Source organism: Coregonus clupeaformis, chromosome 19 (assembly GCF_020615455.1).
Source record: "Coregonus clupeaformis isolate EN_2021a chromosome 19, ASM2061545v1, whole genome shotgun sequence".
In the NCBI taxonomy this organism is placed as follows: Eukaryota; Metazoa; Chordata; class Actinopteri; order Salmoniformes; family Salmonidae; genus Coregonus; species Coregonus clupeaformis.
This window is the reverse complement of record NC_059210.1, coordinates 55,664,074-55,687,591: the sequence shown is the minus strand read 5'-3', so window position 1 is coordinate 55,687,591 and position 23,518 is coordinate 55,664,074. Positions and strand designations below refer to the sequence as shown.

General features: G+C 44.1%; 2 protein-coding genes across 6 annotated transcripts in view; one reads left to right on the top strand and one right to left on the bottom strand.

Moving 5' to 3' along the window:
* The window catches only part of LOC121532292 (protein bicaudal D homolog 1-like), a 105,844-nt gene that overhangs the window by 58,001 nt on the left and 24,325 nt on the right, over positions 1-23,518 (bottom strand). The gene's annotated exons all lie outside the window — the stretch shown is intronic.
* Positions 7,164-19,040, top strand: LOC121532293 (pyrin-like). Its single transcript, XM_041838152.1, has 2 exons — positions 7,164-7,252; positions 17,595-19,040. Exon 2 carries the CDS (start codon positions 17,597-17,599, stop codon positions 18,947-18,949), a length of 1,353 nt encoding a protein of 450 aa, XP_041694086.1. The 5' UTR covers positions 7,164-7,252; positions 17,595-17,596; the 3' UTR covers positions 18,950-19,040.

Genomic DNA, 23,518 nt, shown 5'->3' with positions numbered 1-23,518 from the left:
CTCTCCTTCTCTCCTCTCCTCATCTCTCGTCTCCTCATCTCTCCTCTCCATCTCTCTCCTCACCTCTCCTCTCCTCTCCTCATCTCTCCTCTCCTCTTATATCCTCTCCTCTTATCTCCTCTCCTTCTCTCTCCTCATCTCTCCTCTCCTCCTCTCTCCTCTCCTCCTCTCTCCTCTCCTCATATCTCCTCTCCTCATCTTCTCTCTCCTCTGCTCATCTCTCTTCTCCTCATCTCTCCTCTCTTAATCTCTTCTCTCCTCATCTCTCCTCTCCTCATCTCTTCTCTCCTCTCCTCTTATCTCCTCTCCTTCTCTCTCCTCATCTCTCCTCTCCTTCCCTCTCCTCTCCTCACCTCTCCTCTCCTCATCTCTCCTCTCCTCATCTCTCCTCATCTCTTCTCTCCTCATCTCTCCTCTCCTCATATCTCCTCTCCTCATCTCTCCTCTCATTCTCTCTCAACATCTCTCCTCTCCTCATCTCTTCTCTCCTCATCTCTCCTCTCTCCTCTCCTCTCCTCATCTCTCCTCTCCTCATCTCTCCTCTCCTTCTCTCTCCTCTCCTTCTCTCTCCTCTCCTCATATCTCCTCCCCATCTCCCCTCTCCTCATATCTCCTCTCCTTCTCTCTACTCTCCTCATCTCTCCTCTCCTCATCCCTCCTCTACTTCTCTCTCCTCTCCTCATATCTCCTCTCCTTCTCCTCATATCTCCTCTCCTCATCTCTCCTCTCCTTCTCCTCATATTTCCTCTCCTCATATCTCCTTTCCTCATCTCTCCTCATCTCACCTCTCCTTCTCTCTCCTATCCTCTCCTCATATCTCCTCCCCTTCTCTCTCTCTCCTCATCTCTCCTCTCCTCATCTCTCCTCATCTCTTCTCTCCTCATCTCTCCTCTCTTTCTCTCTCCTCTCCTCTCCTCATCTCTCCTCTCCTTCTCTCTCCCCTCCTTCTCTCTCCTCTCCTCTCATTCTCTCTCCTCTCCTTCTCTCTCCTCATCTCTCCTCTCCTGTCCTTCTCTCTCCTCATCTCTCCTCTCCTCATCTCTTCTCTCCTTCTCTCTCCTCTCCTCATCTCTCCTATCCTTCTCTCTCCTCTCCTCATCTCTCCTCATCTCTCCTCTCCTTCTCTCTCCTCATCTCTCCTATCCTTCTCTCTCCTCTCCTCATCTCTCATCTCCTCATCTCTCCTCTCCTCATATCTCCTCATCTCTCCTCTCATTCTCTCTCAACATCTCTCCTCTCCTCATCTCTTCTCTCCTCATCTCTCCTCTCATTCTCTCTCCTCTCCTTCTCTCTCCTCTCCTCTCCTTCTCTCTCCTCTCCTCTCCTTCTCTCTCCTCTCCTCTCCTTCTCTCTCCTCTCCTCTCCTTCTCATCACTCCTCATCTCTCCTCTCCATCTCTCTCCTCTCCTCATTTCTCCTCTCATTCTCTCTCAACATCTCTCCTCTCCTCATCTCTTCTCTCCTCATCTCTCCTCTCCTTCTCTCTCCTCTCCTTCTCTCTCCTCTCCTTCTCTCTCCTCTCCTCTCCTTCTCTCTCCTCTCCTCTCCTTCTCTCTCCTCTCCTCTCCTTCTCTCTCCTCTCCTCTCCTTCTCATCACTCCTCATCTCTCCTCTCCATCTCTCTCCTCTCCTCATTTCTCCTCTCATTCTCTCTCCTCTCCTCATATCTCCTCTCCTCATCTCATCTCTCCTCTCCTCTCCTTCTCTCTCGTCTCCTCATCTCATCTCTCCTCTCCTCATATCTCCTCTCCTCATTTCTCTTCTCCTCATCTCTCCTCTCCTCATATCTCCTCTCCTCATATCTCCTCTCCTCATCTCATCTCTCCTCTCCCCTCCTTCTCTCTCGTCTCCTCATCTCATCTCTCCTCTCCTCATATCTCCTCTCCTCATTTCTCTTCTCCTCATCTCTCCTCTCCTCATCTCTCCTCTCCTTTCTTCTCCTCTCCAGCTGAGAAGAGATGGTTTGCAAACTGGCCCCTAACAGCTCACTGCCCTGTGTGAGATTATTGAGTGGAGTGGCATTAACTCTTCCACACATCACATATGTGACAAACAAGTCAGCAGGTAGGATAAGGATTGCATCTCATCTAACCTTACGGTCTTACTGAGATAAAATCTATTATACAAGAACTGGTTCAAAATGGCAGCATAACCCAGATGGATAGGAGTGCTAGTGTCATAGTAACTATATTCATATAATAAGAGAGAAAAATACAGAGAGAAGGAAGAGAAATAAGTATTTTTACAGTATTTACTAACACATCATTTATAACAGATTTTACCAGCTCTCTCAGCTGGGTTATATGCCCTAGAGGGGACGGTTGGGGACGGTTGGGGACGGTTGGCTCAGCAGAGTGATAACTGCACCAAAAGGCCAGAACACAGAGACGAAGTGGGCTGAAAGGAGGAGAGGAAAAGAGAGGCTTTGATGCAAGATGCCCTGTAAGGCCACTCTGCCACTGTCCTGACTAATCAGCATGATGCGATGGCAGACTGCATGGGCTCTTGGACCCCTTCCATTATTCAAGCTTCAGTCACTCAAGTGAGTGAGTGAGTGAGTGAGTGAGTGAGTGAGTGAGTGAGTGAGTGAGTGAGTGAGAGAGAGAGAGACCCTCCTCCTACATCTTCTCATCTCCTCTAACTGTTGCCTACAGCCTTTGTTCTTAGAAGGTTTCAGATAAAGGACTATTGCCATTGGTAAAAGCACAATAGAACAAAGATTATAATATTCTCCACAGTAATAAGGCATAACGGCTAAGATACTCTAGTAACTACAGCTGGTCTTACATGAAATTACTTGAACACTGGGTGGTAAGTATGTGCCTGTGGGCTCACTTTAAATCAGTCTCTGCTCTGAGAGCTCAAAAATCTTCATACAGCCCAGTGCAGAGTAGTCTCACATTAACCACTAATGTCCTAATGTCGCCTTCCCACTCCCAGTGTACCGTATGTCCCTTAACCAGATTCCCTCAAGCTGTGACAGCCGCTCATCTTCCATCCATCCATCAAACTGTTAAGAACCACAGGTGTGCCTGGGCCGTATTACTCTTCCACAGAGGACCTCTCTAGTAAACTCCAGGCAGCCCAATGGTAATTCAATGTGTGTGTGTCTGCATGGAGAGATATGTGTCCCTCTCCTCTGTCTCCAGCTCTCCATTAAGCCAGTGATTCCTTAGGGCCTCAGAAGCCTCATGTCCTATATCAGGGATGGGGGTGGGGGCCACCAAAAATCTGAAATCATCATGAGGGGGCCGCAGTGGCTTGCAGGTCTGTGTACCCACATCCATACCCACACATGCAGTCAGAGCCGGCCCTAGCCTTTGGGGGCCCTAAGTGAATTTTTGTTGCCCCCCAAAAAAACATTTGTGGCACCCTCTTGACAGCGAAGAGAAAACTTTGAAGTTTTTGAGTTAATTTCCTGCAATTCTACACATTTTCCCAAGGGGCTTAGAGAAAATGTTGCAGTTTTAAAGCAAGTTTGTTTAATTCTACACATTTTGTCATAGGGTGGAGAGAAATGTTTGCAGTTTTTTAATATGATACCTGAGTAAGAGTGACTAACAAAATCAGTTGCCCATCCCTATCCTATATAATGGCTGGGCTGGAGACAATGGGCAGGACAGTCAGAATTAATATGAATATGAAAAATGGATTTAGTTCACTGAACAAGTGGTTTTATGAATCAAATCAAATTAGGGTGTTTTATTGTAGCCAACATGATAGATTGTGCACTGCTACGGCAAAGTTAACATTTAACTTAAGTTACCTCAAGTTGATATTATGTAATAGTGCTTTAGGAGAAGGGGAGGAGGAGGAAATACATATTTTATGCTGGTAGCTACGGTAACTGACTTCAGGGTAATACAGTAAAGTGAAACTATCCTGGCCAGGTACTGTAGGCTATATAAAGTAATCCCCTCTCAAGTGACTTTCATTGAAGTGAAGGAAGATAGTTATTCAGAAACACTACTAGACAAACACACAATCAGGTGAGTGAACAGGTTTATTTACCAAGGGGACATTTCTTAACGCTTAGATAGAAAACAAATGTTTTGAATAAGGCTTTAACATAACAAAATGTGGAAAAAGTCAAGGGTTCTGAATACTTTCCAAAGGCACTGTACATAATCAGCGCGTGAGTTTCAAGTTTGGGGAAGATAATCTTCACTATAAAAATGCACCTTTATAATAAAAGCATTACATGCATAATCACATTTGCGGTCACTTTTGATAATGGCGTTTTCCCGCTAATGGAACATTTGTGCTTATAGCCTACTGCCATGTGCGCATTGCTGCGCTTATAATGTGAAGAAATAGCCTACTCGTTTATCAACATTTAAAGCTAAACGTTTTGATCTGTTGCGTCAGCCACATCGCGTAAAAAAGGTTTTTTGATGCTAGTGGTTGTATTAATTTGGGATCTATCGCATCCCACAACTGTCCCAGACTATGTTTGGAATATTTATTTCTCGCACAAAATAGAATAGGTCAACTTTTGTACTATGGGGGATAGTAGATTGACATAGGCTAGTGCTTTTGCTGTTCGTTAGGCCTACTCATCTTGTTGGCTGACAAAAAGTAAACATGGACAGTTCTTCCAATATCTTCAATATGCACCTCGGAATTGGATACGGACGCGCGCATTTGCGTCCCGGATGTGTCGGCCTTCACTTGTAGCCTGTGAGAAAGACCCAATCACATGATGGAGAGCCATGTGAGTGAGATGTGCTTCGGTGCGCGCAGCACTCAGGGAGAAGGGCACAAAGCAGCACTCTGGGCCAAGGGCACAACGGTCACTGGCCGCAAAAGGCATGGATTGTTTTAGGGGCATTATGACCACACAAAGGGGATGTCGCCGTGAAATTCGAGGCATTATCAAGTGCTTGTCAAATTGTGAATGAGAGACTGATAAAGTGTGTACAGCCTGCGCAAAAAACAAAGCAGAGCTCATGCATTTCAAGCTGCTTTTTTCAAATCATCATTAGAGTCGCATCATGCAACCTTAGAATGTATTAAAAATGTAAACATACAGCCCAACGTTTGTAGAACAACTAAAGTTACATGAATAACTTTAATTTAAGCATATAGTAGTACATATTTATTTTATAACCGCTCAACACAGAATAGCCACATGTACACACAACCCTCAAATCGTTTGGAGAAAATATCCTTTCTATTTTATTCAGCTTTGTTCAATTGTATTCTTTATACTATAAAATAATGCCAAGGAATTCTAAGCAAATCTTGTCTGCTAAATGAACTAGTGTAGCCCACAGACATATGGCATAGCCAGATCAGGACCTAACATAAAGACAACTCAGAGTATGCTATTCTGTTCTTCAGAAATAGACCACATTTTCTTCATGTCATGCTTCTTTAGACTTGTCTAAAATAAATAATGGATTTATTGTGAAAGTGTAGAATATATTACATTGATTTATTAGACTTTTTTTTATGTAGATGTTGCAAAGGTATGTATCAGTGGCTTGTAGGCTATGTGTGGAAGCCAGGAGATGCTAAATGTGTTTATGTTAATTAACTTCAATTACCATGAGTCCGACAGTTATTTGCTTGACAATCACAGGCTGACAAAATGTTGTGACCGCCACAGCCCTATGCAAGATGCCCTGTAAGGTCTCTCTGCCACTGTCCTGACTCATCAGCATGATGCAGTTGCAGACTGCATGGGCTCTTGGACCCCTTCCATCACCCTAGCTTCATTCACTCCAAGCGAGAGAGAGAGAGAGAGAGAGAGAGAGAGAGAGAGAGAGAGAGAGAGAGAGAGAGAGAGAGAGAGAGAGAGAGAGAGAGAGAGAAAGAGAGAGACACCCACCTCCTACATCTTCTCATCTCCTCTAACTGTTGCCTACAGCCTTTGTTCTTAGAAGGTTTCAGATAAAGGACTATTGCCATTGGTAAAAGCACAATAGAACAAAGATTATAATATTCTCCACAGTAATAAGGCATAACGGCTAAGATACTCTAGTAACTACAGCTGGTCTTACATGAAATTACTTGAACACTGGGTGGTAAGTATGTGCCTGTGGGCTCACTTTAAATCAGTCTCTGCTCTGAGAGCTCAAAAATCTTCATACAGCCCAGTGCAGAGTAGTCTCACATTAACCACTAATGTCCTAATGTCGCCTTCCCACTCCCAGTGTACCGTATGTCCCTTAACCAGATTCCCTCAAGCTGTGACAGCCGCTCATCTTCCATCCATCCATCAAACTGTTAAGAACCACAGGTGTGCCTGGGCCGTATTACTCTTCCACAGAGGACCTCTCTAGTAAACTCCAGGCAGCCCAATGGTAATTCAATGTGTGTGTGTCTGCATGGAGAGATATGTGTCCCTCTCCTCTGTCTCCAGCTCTCCATTAAGCCAGTGATTCATTTACATTTTAGTCATTTAGCAGACGCTCTTATCCAGAGCGACTTACAGTTAGTTTTTTAGAACCCACAACCCTGGCGTTGCAAATGCCATGCTCTACCAACTGAGCTACAGAGGGCTCATGTCATATATCAGGGATGGGGGTGGGGGCCACCAAAAATCTGAACTCATCATGAGGGGGCCGCAGTGGCTTGCGGGTCTGCGTACCCACATCCATACCCACACATGCAGTCAGAGCCGGCCCTAGCCTTTAGGGGGCCCTAAGTGAAATTTTGTTGCCCCCCCAAAAAACATTTGTGGCACCCTCTTGACAGCGGAGAGAACACTTTTACGTTTTTGAGTTAATTTCCTGCAATTCTACACATTTTTCCATGGGGCGTAGAGAAATGTTTGCCGTTTTTTAATATGATATCTGAGTAAGAGTCACTAACAAAATCAGTTGCCCATCCCTATCCTATATACTGGCTGGGCTGGAAACAATGGGCAGGACAGTCAGAAATAATATGAATTTCGGTGTGAAAAACTGATTTAGTTCACTGAACAAGTGGTTTTATGAATCAAATCAAATTAGGGTGTTTTATTGTAGCCAACATGATAGAATGTGCACTGCTACGGCAAAGTTAACATTGAACTTAAGTTACCTCAAGTTGATATTATGTAATAGTGGTTTAGGAGAAGGGGAGGAGGAGGAAATACATATTTTATGCTGGTAGCTACGGTAACTGACTTCAGGGTAATACAGTAAAGTGAAACTATCCTGGCCAGGTACTGTAGGCTATATAAAGTAATCCCCTCTCAAGTGACTTTCACTGAAGTGAAGGAAGATAGTTATTCAGAAACACTACTAGACAAACACACAATCAGGTGAGTGAACAGGTTTATTTACCATGGGGACATTTCTTAACGCTTAGATATAAAAGTAATATATAGACTGTAAGTATAGATTGGACTAGGGCTGTTATGGTGACCGTATTACCGTCACACCGGCCGTCACAAGTCATGACAGCAGTCAAATTCCACATTACTGTTTAGTCACAGTAATTAGGCTCTGATTCTGCTGATGGTCATCAGTAGCCTACCAAACTTGCTAACTGCCTGGTACTCAGCACTCTATTGTCCCTCTAATGACTCTGACATCAATGCAAATGTTATCGAAAATCTAATCAAACACTTCATGAGAGCCCATGACATCATGTTGCGCAACATTTCTATAGGCTATGCAATTGCATGAGGAAACAGAGTGATGGCCTTTATTAAAAAGAGGAGGATCCTATCAGCTTTCTATAGGCTAGCACTACTATATTACTTTCTCAACTTTCCTAATATTAAGCACATTGCTTCTCTTTACAACAGGAGTATAGCCTACCTGGCTGGCATGAAAATTAATCACGGAAAAAAGCATCCTCCAGTCGCTATTTAAGTGCAAAGATGACATGTATTTTTTCCCCTGCCCCTGTTTTGAGACAGGTGCATGATAATGGTCCATTCTAAATAAAAACAAATTTCACACATATATTATTTAGTATATGTAAAGACAAGATTAAATCAAGAATAGTCTGATGGGTGACAATATTAGCCTATCACTTGTGAATTATATATTATCACTTGTGAATGATGCCCAGCATAAGGCAAGAAACAATGCCTTTTTTTTGCGACTTTTTTGAATCATAGTCACCTAGCCCATAGGCCTATGTGTTTTGATAAGGTTTGTATCACAATTTAAAAAACTGAAATATCACATTTACATGAGTATTCAGACCCTTTACTCAGTACTTTGTTGAAGAACCTTTGGCAGCGATTACATCCTCGAGTCTTCTTGGGTATGACACTAAAGTTTGGCACACATGTATTTGGGGAGTTTCTCCCATTCTTCTCTGCAGATCCTCTCAAGCTCTGTCAGGTTGGATGGGGAGCGTTGCTGCACAGCTATTTTCAGGTCTCTCCAGAGATGTTCGATCGGGTTCAAGTCCAGGCTGGCTGGGTCACTCAAGGACATTCAGAGACTTGTCCCGAAGCCACTCCTGCGTTGTCTTGGCTGTGTGCTTAGGGTCGTTGTCCTGTTGGAAGGTGAACCTTCGCCCCAGACTGAGGTCCTGAATGCTCTGGAACAGGTTTTCATCAAGGATCTCTCTGTACTTTGCTCCGTTCATCTTTCCCTCGATCCTGACTAGTCTCCCAGTCCCTGCCGCTGAAAAACATCCCCACAGCATGACGCTGCCACCACCATGCTTCACCGTAGGGATGGTGCCAGGTTTCCTTCAGACGTGACGCTTGGTATTCAGGCCAAAGTGTTCAATCTTGGTTTCATCAGACCACAGAATCTTGTTTCTCATGGTCTGAGAGTCTTTAGGTGCCTTTTGGCAAACTCCAAGCGGGCTGTCATGTGCCTTTTACTGAGGAGTGGCTTCCGTCTGGCCACTCTACCATAAAGGCCTGATTGGTGGAGTGCTGCAGAGATGGTTGTCCTTCTGGAAAGTTCTCCCATCTCCACAGAGGAACTCTAGAGCTCTGTCAGTGACCATCGGGTTCTTGGTCACCTCCCTGACCAAGGCCCTTCTCCCCAGATTGCTCAGTTTGGCCGGGCTAGGAAGAGGCTTGGTGGTTCCAAACTTCTTCCATTTGAGAATGATGGAGGGCACTGTGTTCTTGGGGACCTTCAATACTGCAGAAATGTTTTGGTACCCTTCCCCAGATCTGTGCCTCAACACAATCCTGTCTCGGAGCTCTACAGACAATTCCTTCGACCTCATCACTTGGTTTTTGCTCTGACATGCACTGTCAACTGTGGGACCTTATATATACAGGTGTGTGCCTTTCCAAATCACGTCCAATCAATTGAATTTACCACAGGTGGACTCCAGTCAAGTTGTAAAAACATCTCAAGGATGATCAATGGAAACAGGATGCACCTGAGCTCAATTTCGAGTCTCATTGCAAAGGTCCTGAATACTTATGTAAATAAGTTATTTCTGTTTTTAATTTTTAATACATTTGCACAAATTTCTTAAAACCTGTTCTCACTTCGTCATTATGGGGTATTGTGTGTAGATTGCTGTGGATGTTTAAAAAAATCAATTTTAGAATAAGGCTGTAACTTAACAAAATGTGAAAAAAGTAAAGGGGTCTGAATACTTTCCAAAGGCATTGTACATTATCAGTGCGTGAGTTTCAAGTTTGGGGAAGATAATCTTCACCATAACAATGCACCATTATAATAAAAGCATTACATGTATAATCACATTTGCGGTCACTTTTGATATTGGTGTTTTCCCGCTAATGGAACATTTGTGCTTATAGCCTACTGCCATGTGCGCATTGCTGCGCTTATAATGTGAAGAAATAGCCTACTAGTTTATCAACATTTACAGCTAAATGTTCTGATGTGTTGCGACAGTTTTTTTGATGCTAGTGGTTGTATTAATTTGGAATCTATCACATCCCACAACTGTCCCAGACTATGTTTGGAATATTTATTTCTCGCACAGAATAGGTCAACTTTTGTAGTATGGGATAGTAGATTGACATATGCTAGTGCTTTTGCTGTTCGTTAGGCCTACTCATCTTGTTAGCTGACGAAAAGTAAACGTGGACAGTTCTTCCAATATCTTCAATATGCACCTCGGAATTGGATACGGACGCGCGCAGTTGCGTCCCGGATGTGTCGGTCTTCACGTGTAGGCTGTGAGAAAGACCCGATCACATGATGGAGAGCCATGTGAGTGAGATGTGCTTCGGAGCGCACAGCACTATGGGAGAAGGGCACAACGCAGCACTCCCAGCCAAGGGCACAATGGCCACTGGCCGCAAACGGCATGGATATTTTTAGGGGGCACTAGGCCACACAGCCTGCGCAAAAAACAAAGCAGAGCTCATGCATTTCAAGCGACTTTTTTCAAATCATCATTAGAGTCAAATCATGCAGCCTTACAATGTATTACAAATCAAAACATATAGCCTAATGCTTGTATCACAAATAAAGTTGCAAAAATAACTATAAATTAAGCATCGGAGGACCTGTTTCTTTGTTAACCTTTTGGATTTATTGTGATGGTGTAGGCTATATTACATGGATTTAATAGACTTTTTAAAATGTATATGTTCCAAAGGTCTGCATCAATGGCTTGTAGGCTATGCATGGAAGCAAGGAGATGCTAAATGTGTTTATGTTCATTAATGGTCAATTACCGTGAGACTGGCAGTTATTTGCTTGACATTCACCAGCTGACAAAATTTATAATGACCGCCACAGCCGTAGATTAGACATCACTATCTTTTTTAGATAACAGAAACCTGTGGCAGTTCTGCAGTACATTATACAGCACAAATGTTATTTTATTGTAGTATCCTACTAATATGCCCCAGGATAGATTAAACTATTTGGGCTCTTGTACACATTATTGTGTTTGTATGTGGTTGGTGTTTATTAAGTGATTACGTCATTCCAGCTGTTTATTAAGTTACTGGGTCATTCCAGCAATAGAGTGCATTTTGGGTAATCAAATCAAATGTTATTGGTCACATACACATATTAAGCAGATGTTATTGTGGGTGTAGCAAAATGCTTGTGTTCCCAGCTCCAACAGTGCAGTAATATCTAATAATACACAACAATACACACAAATCTAAAAAGTTAAATAATGGAATTTAGAAATATTAGGACGAGCAATGTCAGAGTCCGGAGTATAAATATACACTACCGTTCAAAAGTTTGGGGTCACTTAGAAATGTCCTTGTTTTTGAAAGAAAATCAATTTTTTTGTCCATTAAAATAACATAAAATTGATCAGAAATGCAGTGTAGACATTGTTAATGTTGTAAATGGCTATTGTAGCTGGAAACAACTGATTTTTAATGGAATATCTACTGTGATGTCACGAGAGGCTACACAGCTTTCAGCGGGATTGCTCAAGTAGTGCAAGGAGACAAGGTTCAAACAAAACAAGGATTTTATTAAAGGTCTTGGGAAACTAACGAAAGTATAACACAATTCTGTTCTCTGGTGGCTCTTTAAGGGTTAACAGTTCAGGGATGTCTCTTCCACATCCAAAATCATAACTCTCCCTCGCTCAAATAACTTTTCCCCAGTCTTACTGTATTCCACGTTGCAGCTAGTGGCCAACCCAGCAAAACGTCCTTCCAAATGTCCCACACGTATTTCCACAGGTGCATATATCCAAAGGTGAGTATTTCCCAAAGGTAAGTATCTCCAAATCCTTATATTCCTCATGGAAGTGGACGTGCAGCACTCTTGTCCTCCCGAGAGCCCAGGTTGGAGACTGTGTCTCTTCCCTTCCCAAACCTTCAGCTCATCAGCTCCTCATTTGTTTCAGCTGCGTGGGAAGATTGGCCATAGAGGGGTGGAGTTCCCGACCATACCAGCAGATGGAGCCATAGCTGTCTGGGTTTGCAGCCACCTCAGGGGGATGTAACGTCCCTCCAGGACACAGCCTCTCGTGACATCACATCCCCCTCCTCGGGACCGACGTCCTCGTCGGGTAAAGGCAGCGAAGAAGGCATCACGCCGGGAGAGGGCGTCCGCATTGCCGTGGTGCTTGCCAGACTGCTCTCTCTTCCAACTCCTCCAACTCTAGGACCAGGGACTCAGCCTCCTGTTGTCTCTCCTTGAGTTTCTTACTGAACGCATCAGCCTTGGTTTTAGCAGAGTTTAGCTTCTGTTGAGCAGCTTTCAGTTCCTTCTCTCTCTCTGCCTCCGCATTCTTCATCTTGTTCTCAACACCTTGTACTTCTCCTCTGCCTTCTTCTGGACCTCCTTACTACTGCGCAGGGTCTCCTCACACTCCTCGATGGTCCTGCGCAGCCTCTCCAGCTCCTCCTGTTGCTTAGGGAAGGAGCTCTGTTGGAGTTTAGCCTGGAGGATATCTAACTCTTCTGTCTTCATGTCTAACTGTTGCTTTAACAAACGATACCTCTCAGCGGTCCCCTTCAGACCAGACAGTTCTTTGTCCAGATTCTGTAGCTCCGTCTCTGTGTCGGTCTGGGCACCTGCCATCCCTATCAGAGCCCGGGCGGGAGTGAGTAATTCGGGAGGATTGCACCGGAGCCTTCCCAGCATGAGTCTTGCCTCTCCGTTTCCGAGGTACTCGGGTTATCCTCTCCTGAGACTCTCTCCAGAGTGGGTAAAAGGCTGGGCAGTCTCGTCCAATTAGGACAGGGACGGGGAGGGAATCAACCACCCCCGCCGTCGTGTGTATGGTTCCCCGTGTGCTGGTCATTGTAAGTTCAGTAATGGGGTATTCTCTGGTGTCCCCATGGACACAGGAAACTGGGAGGACTTTCCCGGGGTCAGACACGTTGGGCCCACCAAATCCTTACGCACCAGGGTGGCCCGGCTACCAGAATCCAGTAAGGCCTCCACATCATGGTGATTCACAGTTACCGGGCAGGTGGGGGGTCGATCTGGGCCGCCATCTACGACTCCCAAGAGCGAGGCAAAACGGTGTGTGGGTGCTGAGCTGGAGGACTCCGCAGTGGGCATAGGTTCCTCGGCTGGTTTCCCACACTGCCAGGAGATATGTCCCATCTCCCCACACCGGTAACACTGTCGAGTTTCCCCCTCCTGGTGTACTCTTCTTGGACCCGCCTGGTTTCTGGCTCCCCCTGGAGCCGGGATAAGTCCTGACGTGGCTGGGTTCGAGACCTTGGGGTCCTTTGGACGGGTTCTTCCCATTTGTGGTGGGGGCCGCACTCCTGGGGGTCTTTTCGGGAAGCATTCAGCATCTCCGCTGTGGCCTGGTACTTTTCCACAGCTTCCACGGTCAGATCAGCCGTGGTCAAGGCCTGTTGACTGATGAACCGTTTTGCCTCATAAGGCAGGGCGCGTGAGTAACGATCCACCATAACGGCCTCCACCACCGCCGCTGCTGTATTCCTCTGCGGATCCAGCCATTTCCTTGCGATTCGGACAAGTTCATGCATCTGCGCCCGAGGAGGTTGGTCTGGTTGGAAGGTCCAGCTGTGAAAGCGCTGGGCCATACCAAACTTTGTGAGTCCATATCTGCTGAGGATCTCAGACTTCAGGGCATCATAGTCAGTAACCTGGTCAGGGCCCAGGTCCCGGACAGCACTCAGCGATTCCCCGGTTAGAAAGGGGCTAACAGGCCAACCCACTATTGCTTGGGCCAGGCTTCCCTAGTGGCCGTGGCCTCAAATGCATGCAGGTATGCCTCAATGTCATCGGTAGCTCCCATCTTAGATATAAAGTCACTTGCCTTTATTGGGCGGGTATTTTGGACAACCCTCTGTCTCTGCAACTGCAATTCCTCTGCCTTCAGAAGGTTGGCTTTCTTTTGCTCCTCCAAGAGAGCCACGTTTGCTTGCATCTGGGCTTGCTGGCCAGCAACAAGGGCTTTCAATATGTCCTCCATTTCAGTCGGCGGGGAGCCTACGGCCAACTTGGAAAACTGGGTGATCAAACCTTCGGTATCCTCCTCTGACATGCACTATTAACGCTTGGCGTGCCTGTATTCTCCACCATCTGTGATGTCACGAGAGGCTACACAGCTTTCAGCGGGATTGCTCAAGTAGTGCAAGGAGACAAGGTTCAAACAAAACAAGGATTTTATTAAAGGTCTTGGGAAACTAACGAAAGTATAACACAATTCTGTTCTCTGGTGGCTCTTTAAGGGTTAACAGTTCAGGGATGTCTCTTCCACATCCAAAATCATAACTCTCCCTCGCTCAAATAACTTTTCCCCAGTCTTACTGTATTCCACGTTGCAGCTAGTGGCCAACCCAGCAAAACGTCCTTCCAAATGTCCCACACGTATTTCCACAGGTGCATATATCCAAAGGTGAGTATTTCCCAAAGGTAAGTATCTCCAAATCCTTATATTCCTCATGGAAGTGGACGTGCAGCACTCTTGTCCTCCCGAGAGCCCAGGTTGGAGACTGTGTCTCTTCCCTTCCCAAACCTTCAGCTCATCAGCTCCTCATTTGTTTCAGCTGCGTGGGAAGATTGGCCATAGAGGGGTGGAGTTCCCGACCATACCAGCAGATGGAGCCATAGCTGTCTGGGTTTGCAGCCACCTCAGGGGGATGTAACGTCCCTCCAGGACACAGCCTCTCGTGACATCACACTACATAGGCGTACAGAGGCCCATTATCAGCAACCATCAGTCCTGTGTTCCAATGGCACGTTGTGTTTGCTAATCCAAGTTTATCATTTTAAAAGGCTAATTGATCATTAGAAAACCCTTTTGCAATTATGTTAGCACAGCTGAAAACTGTTGTGCTGATTAAAGAAGCAATAAAAATGGCCTTCTTGAGACTAGTTGAGTATCTGGAGCATCAGCAATTGTGGGTTCGATTACAGGCTCAAAATGGCCAGAAACAAATAACTTTCTTCTGAAACTCGTCAGTCTATTCTTGTTCTGAGAAATGAAGGCTATTCCATGCGAGAAATTGCCAAGAAACTGAAGATCTCGTACAACGCTGTGTACTACTCCATTCACAGAACAGCGCAAACTGGCTCTAAACAGAATAGAAAGAGGAGTGGGAGGCCCCGGTGCACAACTGAGCAAGAGGACAAATACATTAGAGTGTCTACTTTGAGGTCCTCAACTGGCAGCTTCATGAAATAGTACCCGCAAAACACTAGTCTCAACATCAACAGTGAAGAGGCGACTCCGGGATGCTGACCTTCTAGGCAGAGTTGCAAAGAAAAAGCCATATCTCAGACTGGCCAATAAAAAGAAAATATTAAGATTGGCAAAAGAACACAGACACTGGACAGAGGAAGATTGGAAGAAAGTGTTATGGACATACGAATCGAAGTTTGAGGTGTTCGGATCACAAAGAAGAACATTTGTGAGACTCAGACCAAATGAAAAGATTCTGGAGGAGTGCTTGATGCCATCTATCAAGCATGGTGGAGGCAATGTGATGGTCTGGGGGTGCTTTGGTGGTGGTAAAGTGGGATATTTGTACAGGGTAAAAGGGATCTTGAAGAAGGAAGGCTATCACTCCATTTTGCAACGCCATGCCATACCCTGTGGACGGCACTTGATTGGAGCCAATTTCCTCCTACAACAGGACAATGACCCAAAGCACAGCTCCAAACTATGCAATAACTATTTAGGGAAGAAGCAGTCAGCTGGTATTCTGTCTATAATGGAGTGGCCAGCACAGTCACCGGATCTCAAACCTATTGAGCTGTTGTGGGAGCAGCTTGACCGTATGTTACGTAAGAAGTGCCCATCAAGCCAATCCAACTTGTGAGAGGTGCTTCAGGAAGCATGGGGTGAAATCTCTTCAGATTACCTCAACAAATTGACAACTAGAATGCCAAAGGTCTGCAAGGCTGTAATTGCTGCAAATGGAGGATTCTTTGACCAAAGCAAAGTTTGAAGGACACAATTATTATTTCAATTAAAAATCATTATTTCTAACCTTGTCATTGACCACATTTCCTATTCATTTTGCTATATTTCCTATTCAAACTCATTTAATGTATGTTTTCATGGAAAACAAGGACATTTCTAAGTGACCCCAAACTTTTGAATGGTAGTGTATATACTGAACAAAAATATAAAAGCAACATGAAACAATTTCAACGATTTTACTTAGTTACAGTTCATTTAAGAGGAAATCAGTCAATTGAAATAAATTCATTAGGCCCTAATCTATGGATTTCACATGACTGGGCAGGGGCGCATAGGCCCACCAACTTGGGAGCCAGGCCCAGACAATCAGACAATCTTGCAAGTGAAGAAGCCGGATGTGGAGGTCCTGGGCTGGCGTGGTTACACGTGGTCTGCGGTTGTGAGGCCAGTTGGACGTACTGCCAAATTATCTAAAACCACATTGGAGGCGGCTTTTGGTAGAGAAATTAACATTAATATTCTCTGGCAACAGCTTTGGTGGACATTCCTGCAGTCAGCATGCCAATTGCACGCTCCCTCAAAACTTGAGACATCTGTGGCATTATGTTGTGTGACACAACCGCACATTTTAGAGTGGCCTTTTATTGTCCCCAGCACAAGGTGCACCTGTGTAATAATCATGCTGATTAATCAGCTTCTTCATATACCACACCTGTCAGGTGGATGGATTCACTGGTGTAAAGTACTTAAGTAAAAATACTTTAAAGTACTACTCTAGTAGTTTTTTGGGGTATCTGACCTTTACTTTAGTATTTATATTTTGGACAAATTTTACTTTTACTCCACTACATTCCTAAAGAAAATAATGTACTCCATACATTTTCCCTGACACCCAAATGTACTCGTTACATCTTTAATGCTTAGCAGGATAGGGAACTGGTCCAATTCACACACTTATCAAGAGAAAATCCCTGGTCATCCCTACTGCATCTGATCTGGCGGACTCACTAAACACAAATCCTTCGTTTGTAAATTATGCCTTAATGTTGGAGTGTGCCCCTGGCTATCTGTAAATTTAAGAAACAAGAAAATCGTGCCGTCTGGTTTGCTTAATATGAGGAATTTGAAATTATTTATACTTTTACTTTTGATAGTTAAGTATATTTTAGCAATTACATTTACTTTTGATACGTAAGTATATTTTAAATCAAATACTTTTAGGCTTTTACTCAAGTAGCATTTTACTGGGTGACTTTCACTTTTACTTGAGTCATTTTCTATGAAAATGAAAATTGGGTACTTTTTCCACCACTGGATGGATTATCTTGGCAAAGGAGAAATGCTAACTAACAATTTGTGCAGACATGTTGAGAAAAATAAGCTTTTTGTGCATATGGAAAATTTCTGGGACCAACACTTTACATGTTGCGTTTATATTTTTGTTCAGTATAAAATATCAAAGGGAGGCAAAGGACTCTCTATTAGTGTCAGAATATATGGGTGTTTGAAAGTTATTTTGTATTCTTTTTAACTTTTTTAAACGTAAATAGCAAAGATATTTTAGAGGCAAATATACGTATCTCTATCATTGTTTTGTTTTCAGTTTAACAATGCATGAGTCACTGACTGGCAGACTATGCCAACCAAAGGTTTTACCCCGAGAATCCCTGTGACCAATGCTGGCTTTATCTGTACATCTGATCTGCACCAGTCATTCAAGTTTCAGTTCTTGAATGGGAATTTCCATTCATGTTTTACATAGACTGAACTGAAACTAAGCTAAACTGAAATAAACTAAATGGAAACAAAACAAAACTGAAACAAAACAAAATAAAAAATAACTGACTGTGTTGTATTGTTTCCAGCTATGTCGCCAAACAACAAGTGGATAGGGAGGGCCCTGAATGCCAGCCTGTTGTACCTGGTGTTATTTGTGTGCCTGGCACGCACCGCTACTCTGGACGAAGAAGATATTGAGATTGATGATGAGGAGGAGGAAGACCTGGAGTATGAGTACAGTATGAAACAAGACAGACACACCTGTGGAAGCAGCCAAACTGGTCAGTATCCATTCTGTAAGGACAAGGACCAGGTCATTCACCACTACGTCCACACAAGGGATGAGTGTGGAGAGACAGACTTCAAGAAAGTGCGGGCGGAAATGCAGCTGATGATCCAGGAACGACGAAAGAAGATGAAGGAGATAGCACACTCTGCAAAATTAATAAAGAACAATGTGGAGAGGGAGAAAGAGGACACTGTGCTGTTCCTGACTGAAATGGCACGGCTTGTTGAGAAGACCTACGTAGAAGTCATTGAGGAGATTGAAAAGAAGCAGAAAGCAGCAACAACCCGGGCTACAGAGCACATTCTAGAGCTAACACATGAAATCTTTAAACTACAGGAGAGAAGCACTCAACTGGAGCAGCTCTCACACACTGAGGACCACCTTCACCTTCTACAGATGTTCCCATCCCTGTGTACCCCACCGGCCACCATCGACTGGTCTGAGGTCAGCATTCACAGTGATCCCAGTGTGGGGGCTGTGAGGAGAGGTGTGAACAAGATGAGGAAAGCACTCAATAGCGAAGAGAACAGGCTGTCTACTGCTGAGTTGGGAAGGATTAAGAAGTGTGCAGTGAATGTGACTCTGGACCCTGATACAGCACATCCGTACCTCATCGTCTCTGCAGATGGGAAACAAGTGAGAATTGGAGATCTCCGGCAAAATGTCACAGATAGCCCTGAAAGGTTTAATTTAGTTGTTAATGTCCTAGGAAAGGAGGCCTTCTCCTCAGGGAGATTCTACTATGAGGTGCAGGTGAAAGGTAAGACTAGGTTGGATTTAGGAGTGGCCGTAGAGTCCATCAACAGGAAGAGTGGGGTTGTCACCCTGAGCCCTGGCCATGGATACCTGGCTATATGTCTAAGGGATGGGGATAAATATGTAGCTGCTGACAACCCTGCTGTCCTCCTCTCTCTTAGTCAGAAGCCCCAGAAGATAGGGGTTTATGTTGATTATGAACAAGGCCAGGTCTCCTTCTATGATGTGGATAACAGGTCTCATATCTACTCTTTCACCGATTACACTTTCAATCAGAAACTCTATCCATTCTTTAGCACCGGCACTGACGATTACGGTGAAAACTCAGCCCCATTAGTCATTACCCCAGTCAATCAACAACTGAGTATTCATTTCCCAACTTTTGACAAAGCCTGAAAGTGGATAAAAGGCAACTTACAATGTGTATTACCACTGAGTATACAAAATATTAGCAACACCTTCGTAATATTGAGTTGCACCCCCCACTTTTGCCCACAGAACAGCTTCAATTCATCGGGGCATGGACTCTACAAGGTGTCGAAAGCGTTCCACAGGGATGCTGGCCAATGTTGACTCAATGCTTCCCACAGTTGTGTCAAGTTGGCTGGATGTCATTTGGGTGGTGGACCATTCTTGATACACACGGGAAACTGTTGAGCGTGAAAAACCTAGCACCGTTGCAGTTCTTGACACACTCAAACCGGTGTGCCTGGCACCTACTACCATACCCTGTTCAAAGGCACTAAAATAATTTGTCTTGCCCATTCACTCACTGAATGGCACACATACACAATCCATGTCTCAATTGTCTCAAGGCTTAAAAATCGTTATTTAACCTGTCTCCTCCCCTTCATCTACACTGATTGAAGTGGATTTAACAAGTGACATCAATAAGGGATCACAGCTTTCACCTGGTCAGTCTGTCATGGAAAGAGCAGTTGTTCCTAATATTTTGTACACTCAGTGTATTAGGGCTGTCAGAGTTAGTTTTTTAAAATTGTGATTAATCGCATTGTCTGAAAGCGTTCAAAATAAATTGAAAACATCCAATACAGCTATACAGCTAAAAACAATATTGCGATGTCAAAACAAGGTTAAAGAAAGTGTGCTTTATCAATTTACCTGATTTTGCTAACCGTTACTTTGGACAAAATCAAGACTTCAATATTCTTGTAATGCTTTTTGTGTAAAAACATCTTAAATTACAGCTCAATTTGAGCAAATTCTGAATTTGCGATTAATCGTTTTTAATCACAGCAAATCCTGCGATTAATTAGATTTAATAAATGTATCATTTGACAGCCCTAGCACATTGTTACATCAAATCAAACCATACATTTGTTTTCCTTTTCGTTTATTGTTGCAAGTTGTTTCAAATGTCATATTTCAAAATTTCCCTCCAGTTTTCCCCTTTTTGAAGAAATTAAAGGTTATACATTACATTAACTGAAGGTCTGACTACTATTCAAGTACATTTGGAGAAATTAAATGAACCCATTCTGTCGCCAATACGTCTCTATCTGAGTAGTTCCTCTTATGTCAAGGTCCTTGTGGTTCTCCATTTAGAACATTCTTAATGACACAACACCTTTCACCCTGACAACTCTTATGTCAAGGTCCATGTGGTTCCTCCATCCAGAAGCATCTGAATGACAACACCTTTCACCCTTACAATTCTACAGTATAACTCTTTATCCCAAATGTTCTGTTGATACCATAGGGTGAGATAGAATCAAAGCTCTAATGTGGAGAACCACTCCCACACACACGCTCCCTTTGACAAATCTGCATTAGCCGATTAATTGCAGGGCAGAAAGAGAGGGAGAGAGAGATAGGGAGAGAGACAGAGACAGACAGAGAAAGAGAAAGAGAGAGACACTGTTGCTCCCAGGCAGGCTGATTGGTGTTCCAGCAGACACCCTGAGAAAGGCTGCTAATTTCTGTGTTACAGGGCAGGAGGTGTGCATGAGACAGAGGCAGCTTATGGCTGTGTCAATGAGCAGGAGGTATGTAAGAGAGAGTCTACAGTCTCTGTGGCTCGCTTGCCAGGTCTATAGCCAGGAAGATGGAGTACTGGGCTGGTAACAAGAGATGCCAGGCTTACAGCCAGGAAGATGGAGTACTGGGCTGGGAACAAGAGATGCCAGGCTTACAGCCAGGAAGATGGAGTACTGGGCTGGTAACAAGAGATGCCAGGCTTACAGCCAGGAAGATGGAGTACTGGGCTGGGAACAAGAGATGCCAGGCTTACAGCCAGGAAGATGGAGTACTGGGCTGGGAACAAGAGATGCCAGGCTTATAGCCAGGAAGATGGAGTATAATATAATAATATAATAATAATATAATATAATAATAATAATAATAATAATATGCCATTTAGCAGATGCTTTTATCCAAAGCGACAGTCATGTGTGCATACATTTTTACGTATGGGTGGTCCCGGGGATCGAACCCACTACCCTGGCAAGTGCCATGCTCTACCAATTGAGCTACAGAGGACCACATTGAGCTACAGAGTACTGGGCTGGGAACAAGAGATGCCAGGCTTATAGCTAGGAAGATGGAGTACTGGGCTGGGAACAAGAGATGCCAGGCTTATAAAGTAATCCTTCTACCCCCCGCCCCCCTAAAAAAAAAAAAAAAAAAAAAAAAACATATTGTAAAGTGGTTATCCCACTGGCTATAGGGTGAATGCACCAATTTGTAAGTCGCTCTGCTAAATGACGTAAATGTAAATGTAAGACCCACAGGCTGTATTCTCTATTCTCCAGTCTTTAGTGCACTGGGTGACTGGGAACAACCCAGTATTCTCCTTACACAACATGAATCATTACAGGAGAGTTTACAGAGAAGTCAACAGAGCGCTCTTGGTGTGAATGTGTGCGGGTGGGCCTTGGAATTTGGGTGTACGGTAGGTCCACTCACAGGGGTGATGTCATCAGCACTAGCGGCTCATTAGGCCCATACAAGCCCACTCTGTTCCTCTGTGTGTGTGTGTGTGTGTGTGTGTGTGTGTGTGTGTGTGTGTGTGTGTGTGTGTGTGTGTGTGTGGTGTATGTGTGATGTAACAGCCAATATTCTGCTCTCTGCTCCCTACATTAAACTATACCCAGAATAAATGAATGTAGCAGCACCTGTTCTTAGATTTTAATCTACTGCATGTGCACAGTACATCGATAACCTCAACCTCACTTTCCACGGCCAATTTAGCAATCACCATTAGTTACAAGGTTTCTCTGAGAGGGTTGCTACAGTGGGTTAATGAATGGCTGTTTCCTCCAATAGATATTTCAGCTGGCTAGATGAGACAGGGGAAGACTTATATTACAGTGCATTTGGAAAGTATTCAGACCCCTTCACTTGTTGCACATTTTGTTACGTTACAGTCTTATTCTAAAATAGATTAAATGGTTTTTATTTCTCATCAATCTACACACAATTCCCCATAATGACAAAGCAAAAACTGGTTTTTAGAAATTTGTACAAATGTATAACAAAAAAAAACTGAAACATAAGTATTCAGACCCTTTACTCAGTACTTTGTTGAAGAACCTTTGGCAGCGATTACAGCCTTGAGTCTTCTTGGGTATGACGCTAACAGCTTGGCACACCTGTATTTGGGGAGTTTCTCCCATTCTTCTCTGCAGATCCTCTCAAGCTCTGTCAGGCTGGATGGGGAGTGTCGCTGCACAGCTATTTTCAGGTCTCTCCAGAGATGTTCGATTGGGTTCAAGTCCGGGCTCTGGCTGGGCCACTCAAGGACATTCAGAGACTTGTCCCGAAGCCACTCCTGCGTTGTCTTGGCTGTGTGCTTAGGGTCGTTGTCCTGTTGGAAGGTGAACCTTCGCCTCAGTCTGAGGTCCTGAGCGCTTTGGAGCAGGTTTTCATCAAGGATCTCTCTGTACTTTCCCTTGATTCTGACTAGTTTCCCAGTCCCTGCCGCTGAAACAAATCCCCACAACATGATGCTGCCACCACCATGCTTCACTGTAGGGATGGTATTGGCCAGGTGATGAGCGGTGCATGGTTTCCCCCAGACGTGACGCTTGGCATTCAGGCCAAAGAGTTCAATCTTGGTTTCCTCAGACCAGAGAATCTTGTTTGTCACGGTCTGAGAGTCCTTTGGGTGCCTTTTGGCAAACTCCAAGCGGGCTGTCATGTGCCTTTTACTGAGCAAGGCCCTTCTCCCCCACATTTTCGCCAGGGCGGCCAGCACTAGGAAGAGGCTTGGTGGTTCCAAACTTCTTCCATTTAAGAATGATGGAGGCGACTGTGTTTTTTGAGACCTTCAACGCTGCAGACATTTTTTGGTACCCTTCCCCAGATCTGTGCCTCAACACAATCCTGTCTCGGAGCTCTACGGACAATTCCTTCGACCTCATGGCTTGGTTTTTGCTCTGACATGCACTGTCACTGTCAACTGTGGGACCTTATATAGACAGGTGTGTGCCTTTCCAAATCATGTCCAATCAATTGAATTTACCACAGGTGGACTCCAATCAAGTTGTAGAAACATCTCAAGGATGATCAATGGAAACAGGATGCGTCTGAACTCAAATTTGAGTCTCATAGCAAAGGGTCTGAATACTTATGTAAATAAGGTATTTCTGTTTTTTATTTTTAATACATTTGCAAAGAATTCTAAAAACCTTTTTTCACTTTGTCATTATGGGGTATTGTGTGTAGATTGATGAGTGATTTTTTTTTATTTAATCAATTTGAGAATAAGGCTATAACGTAACAAAATGTTGAAAAAGTCAAGGGGTCTGAATACTTTCCGAATGCACTGTATGTATAAGCACTTTGTGACAACTGCTTGATGTAAAAAGGGCTTTATAAAATACATTTGATTGATTGAAGACGGAACCTCTGACCTGAATCACCATCAAAAGCCTCAGAGTGACCGACAGTGAGGGGCAGGATGGGAGGACTATACCAATGATTTATATATACACTAGATGACTG

Excerpts from the sequence above, each read along its gene's own strand:
- LOC121532293 (XM_041838152.1), top strand. The coding sequence starts at position 17,597 with ATGTCGCCAAACAACAAGTGGATAGGGAGGGCCCTGAATGCCAGCCTG.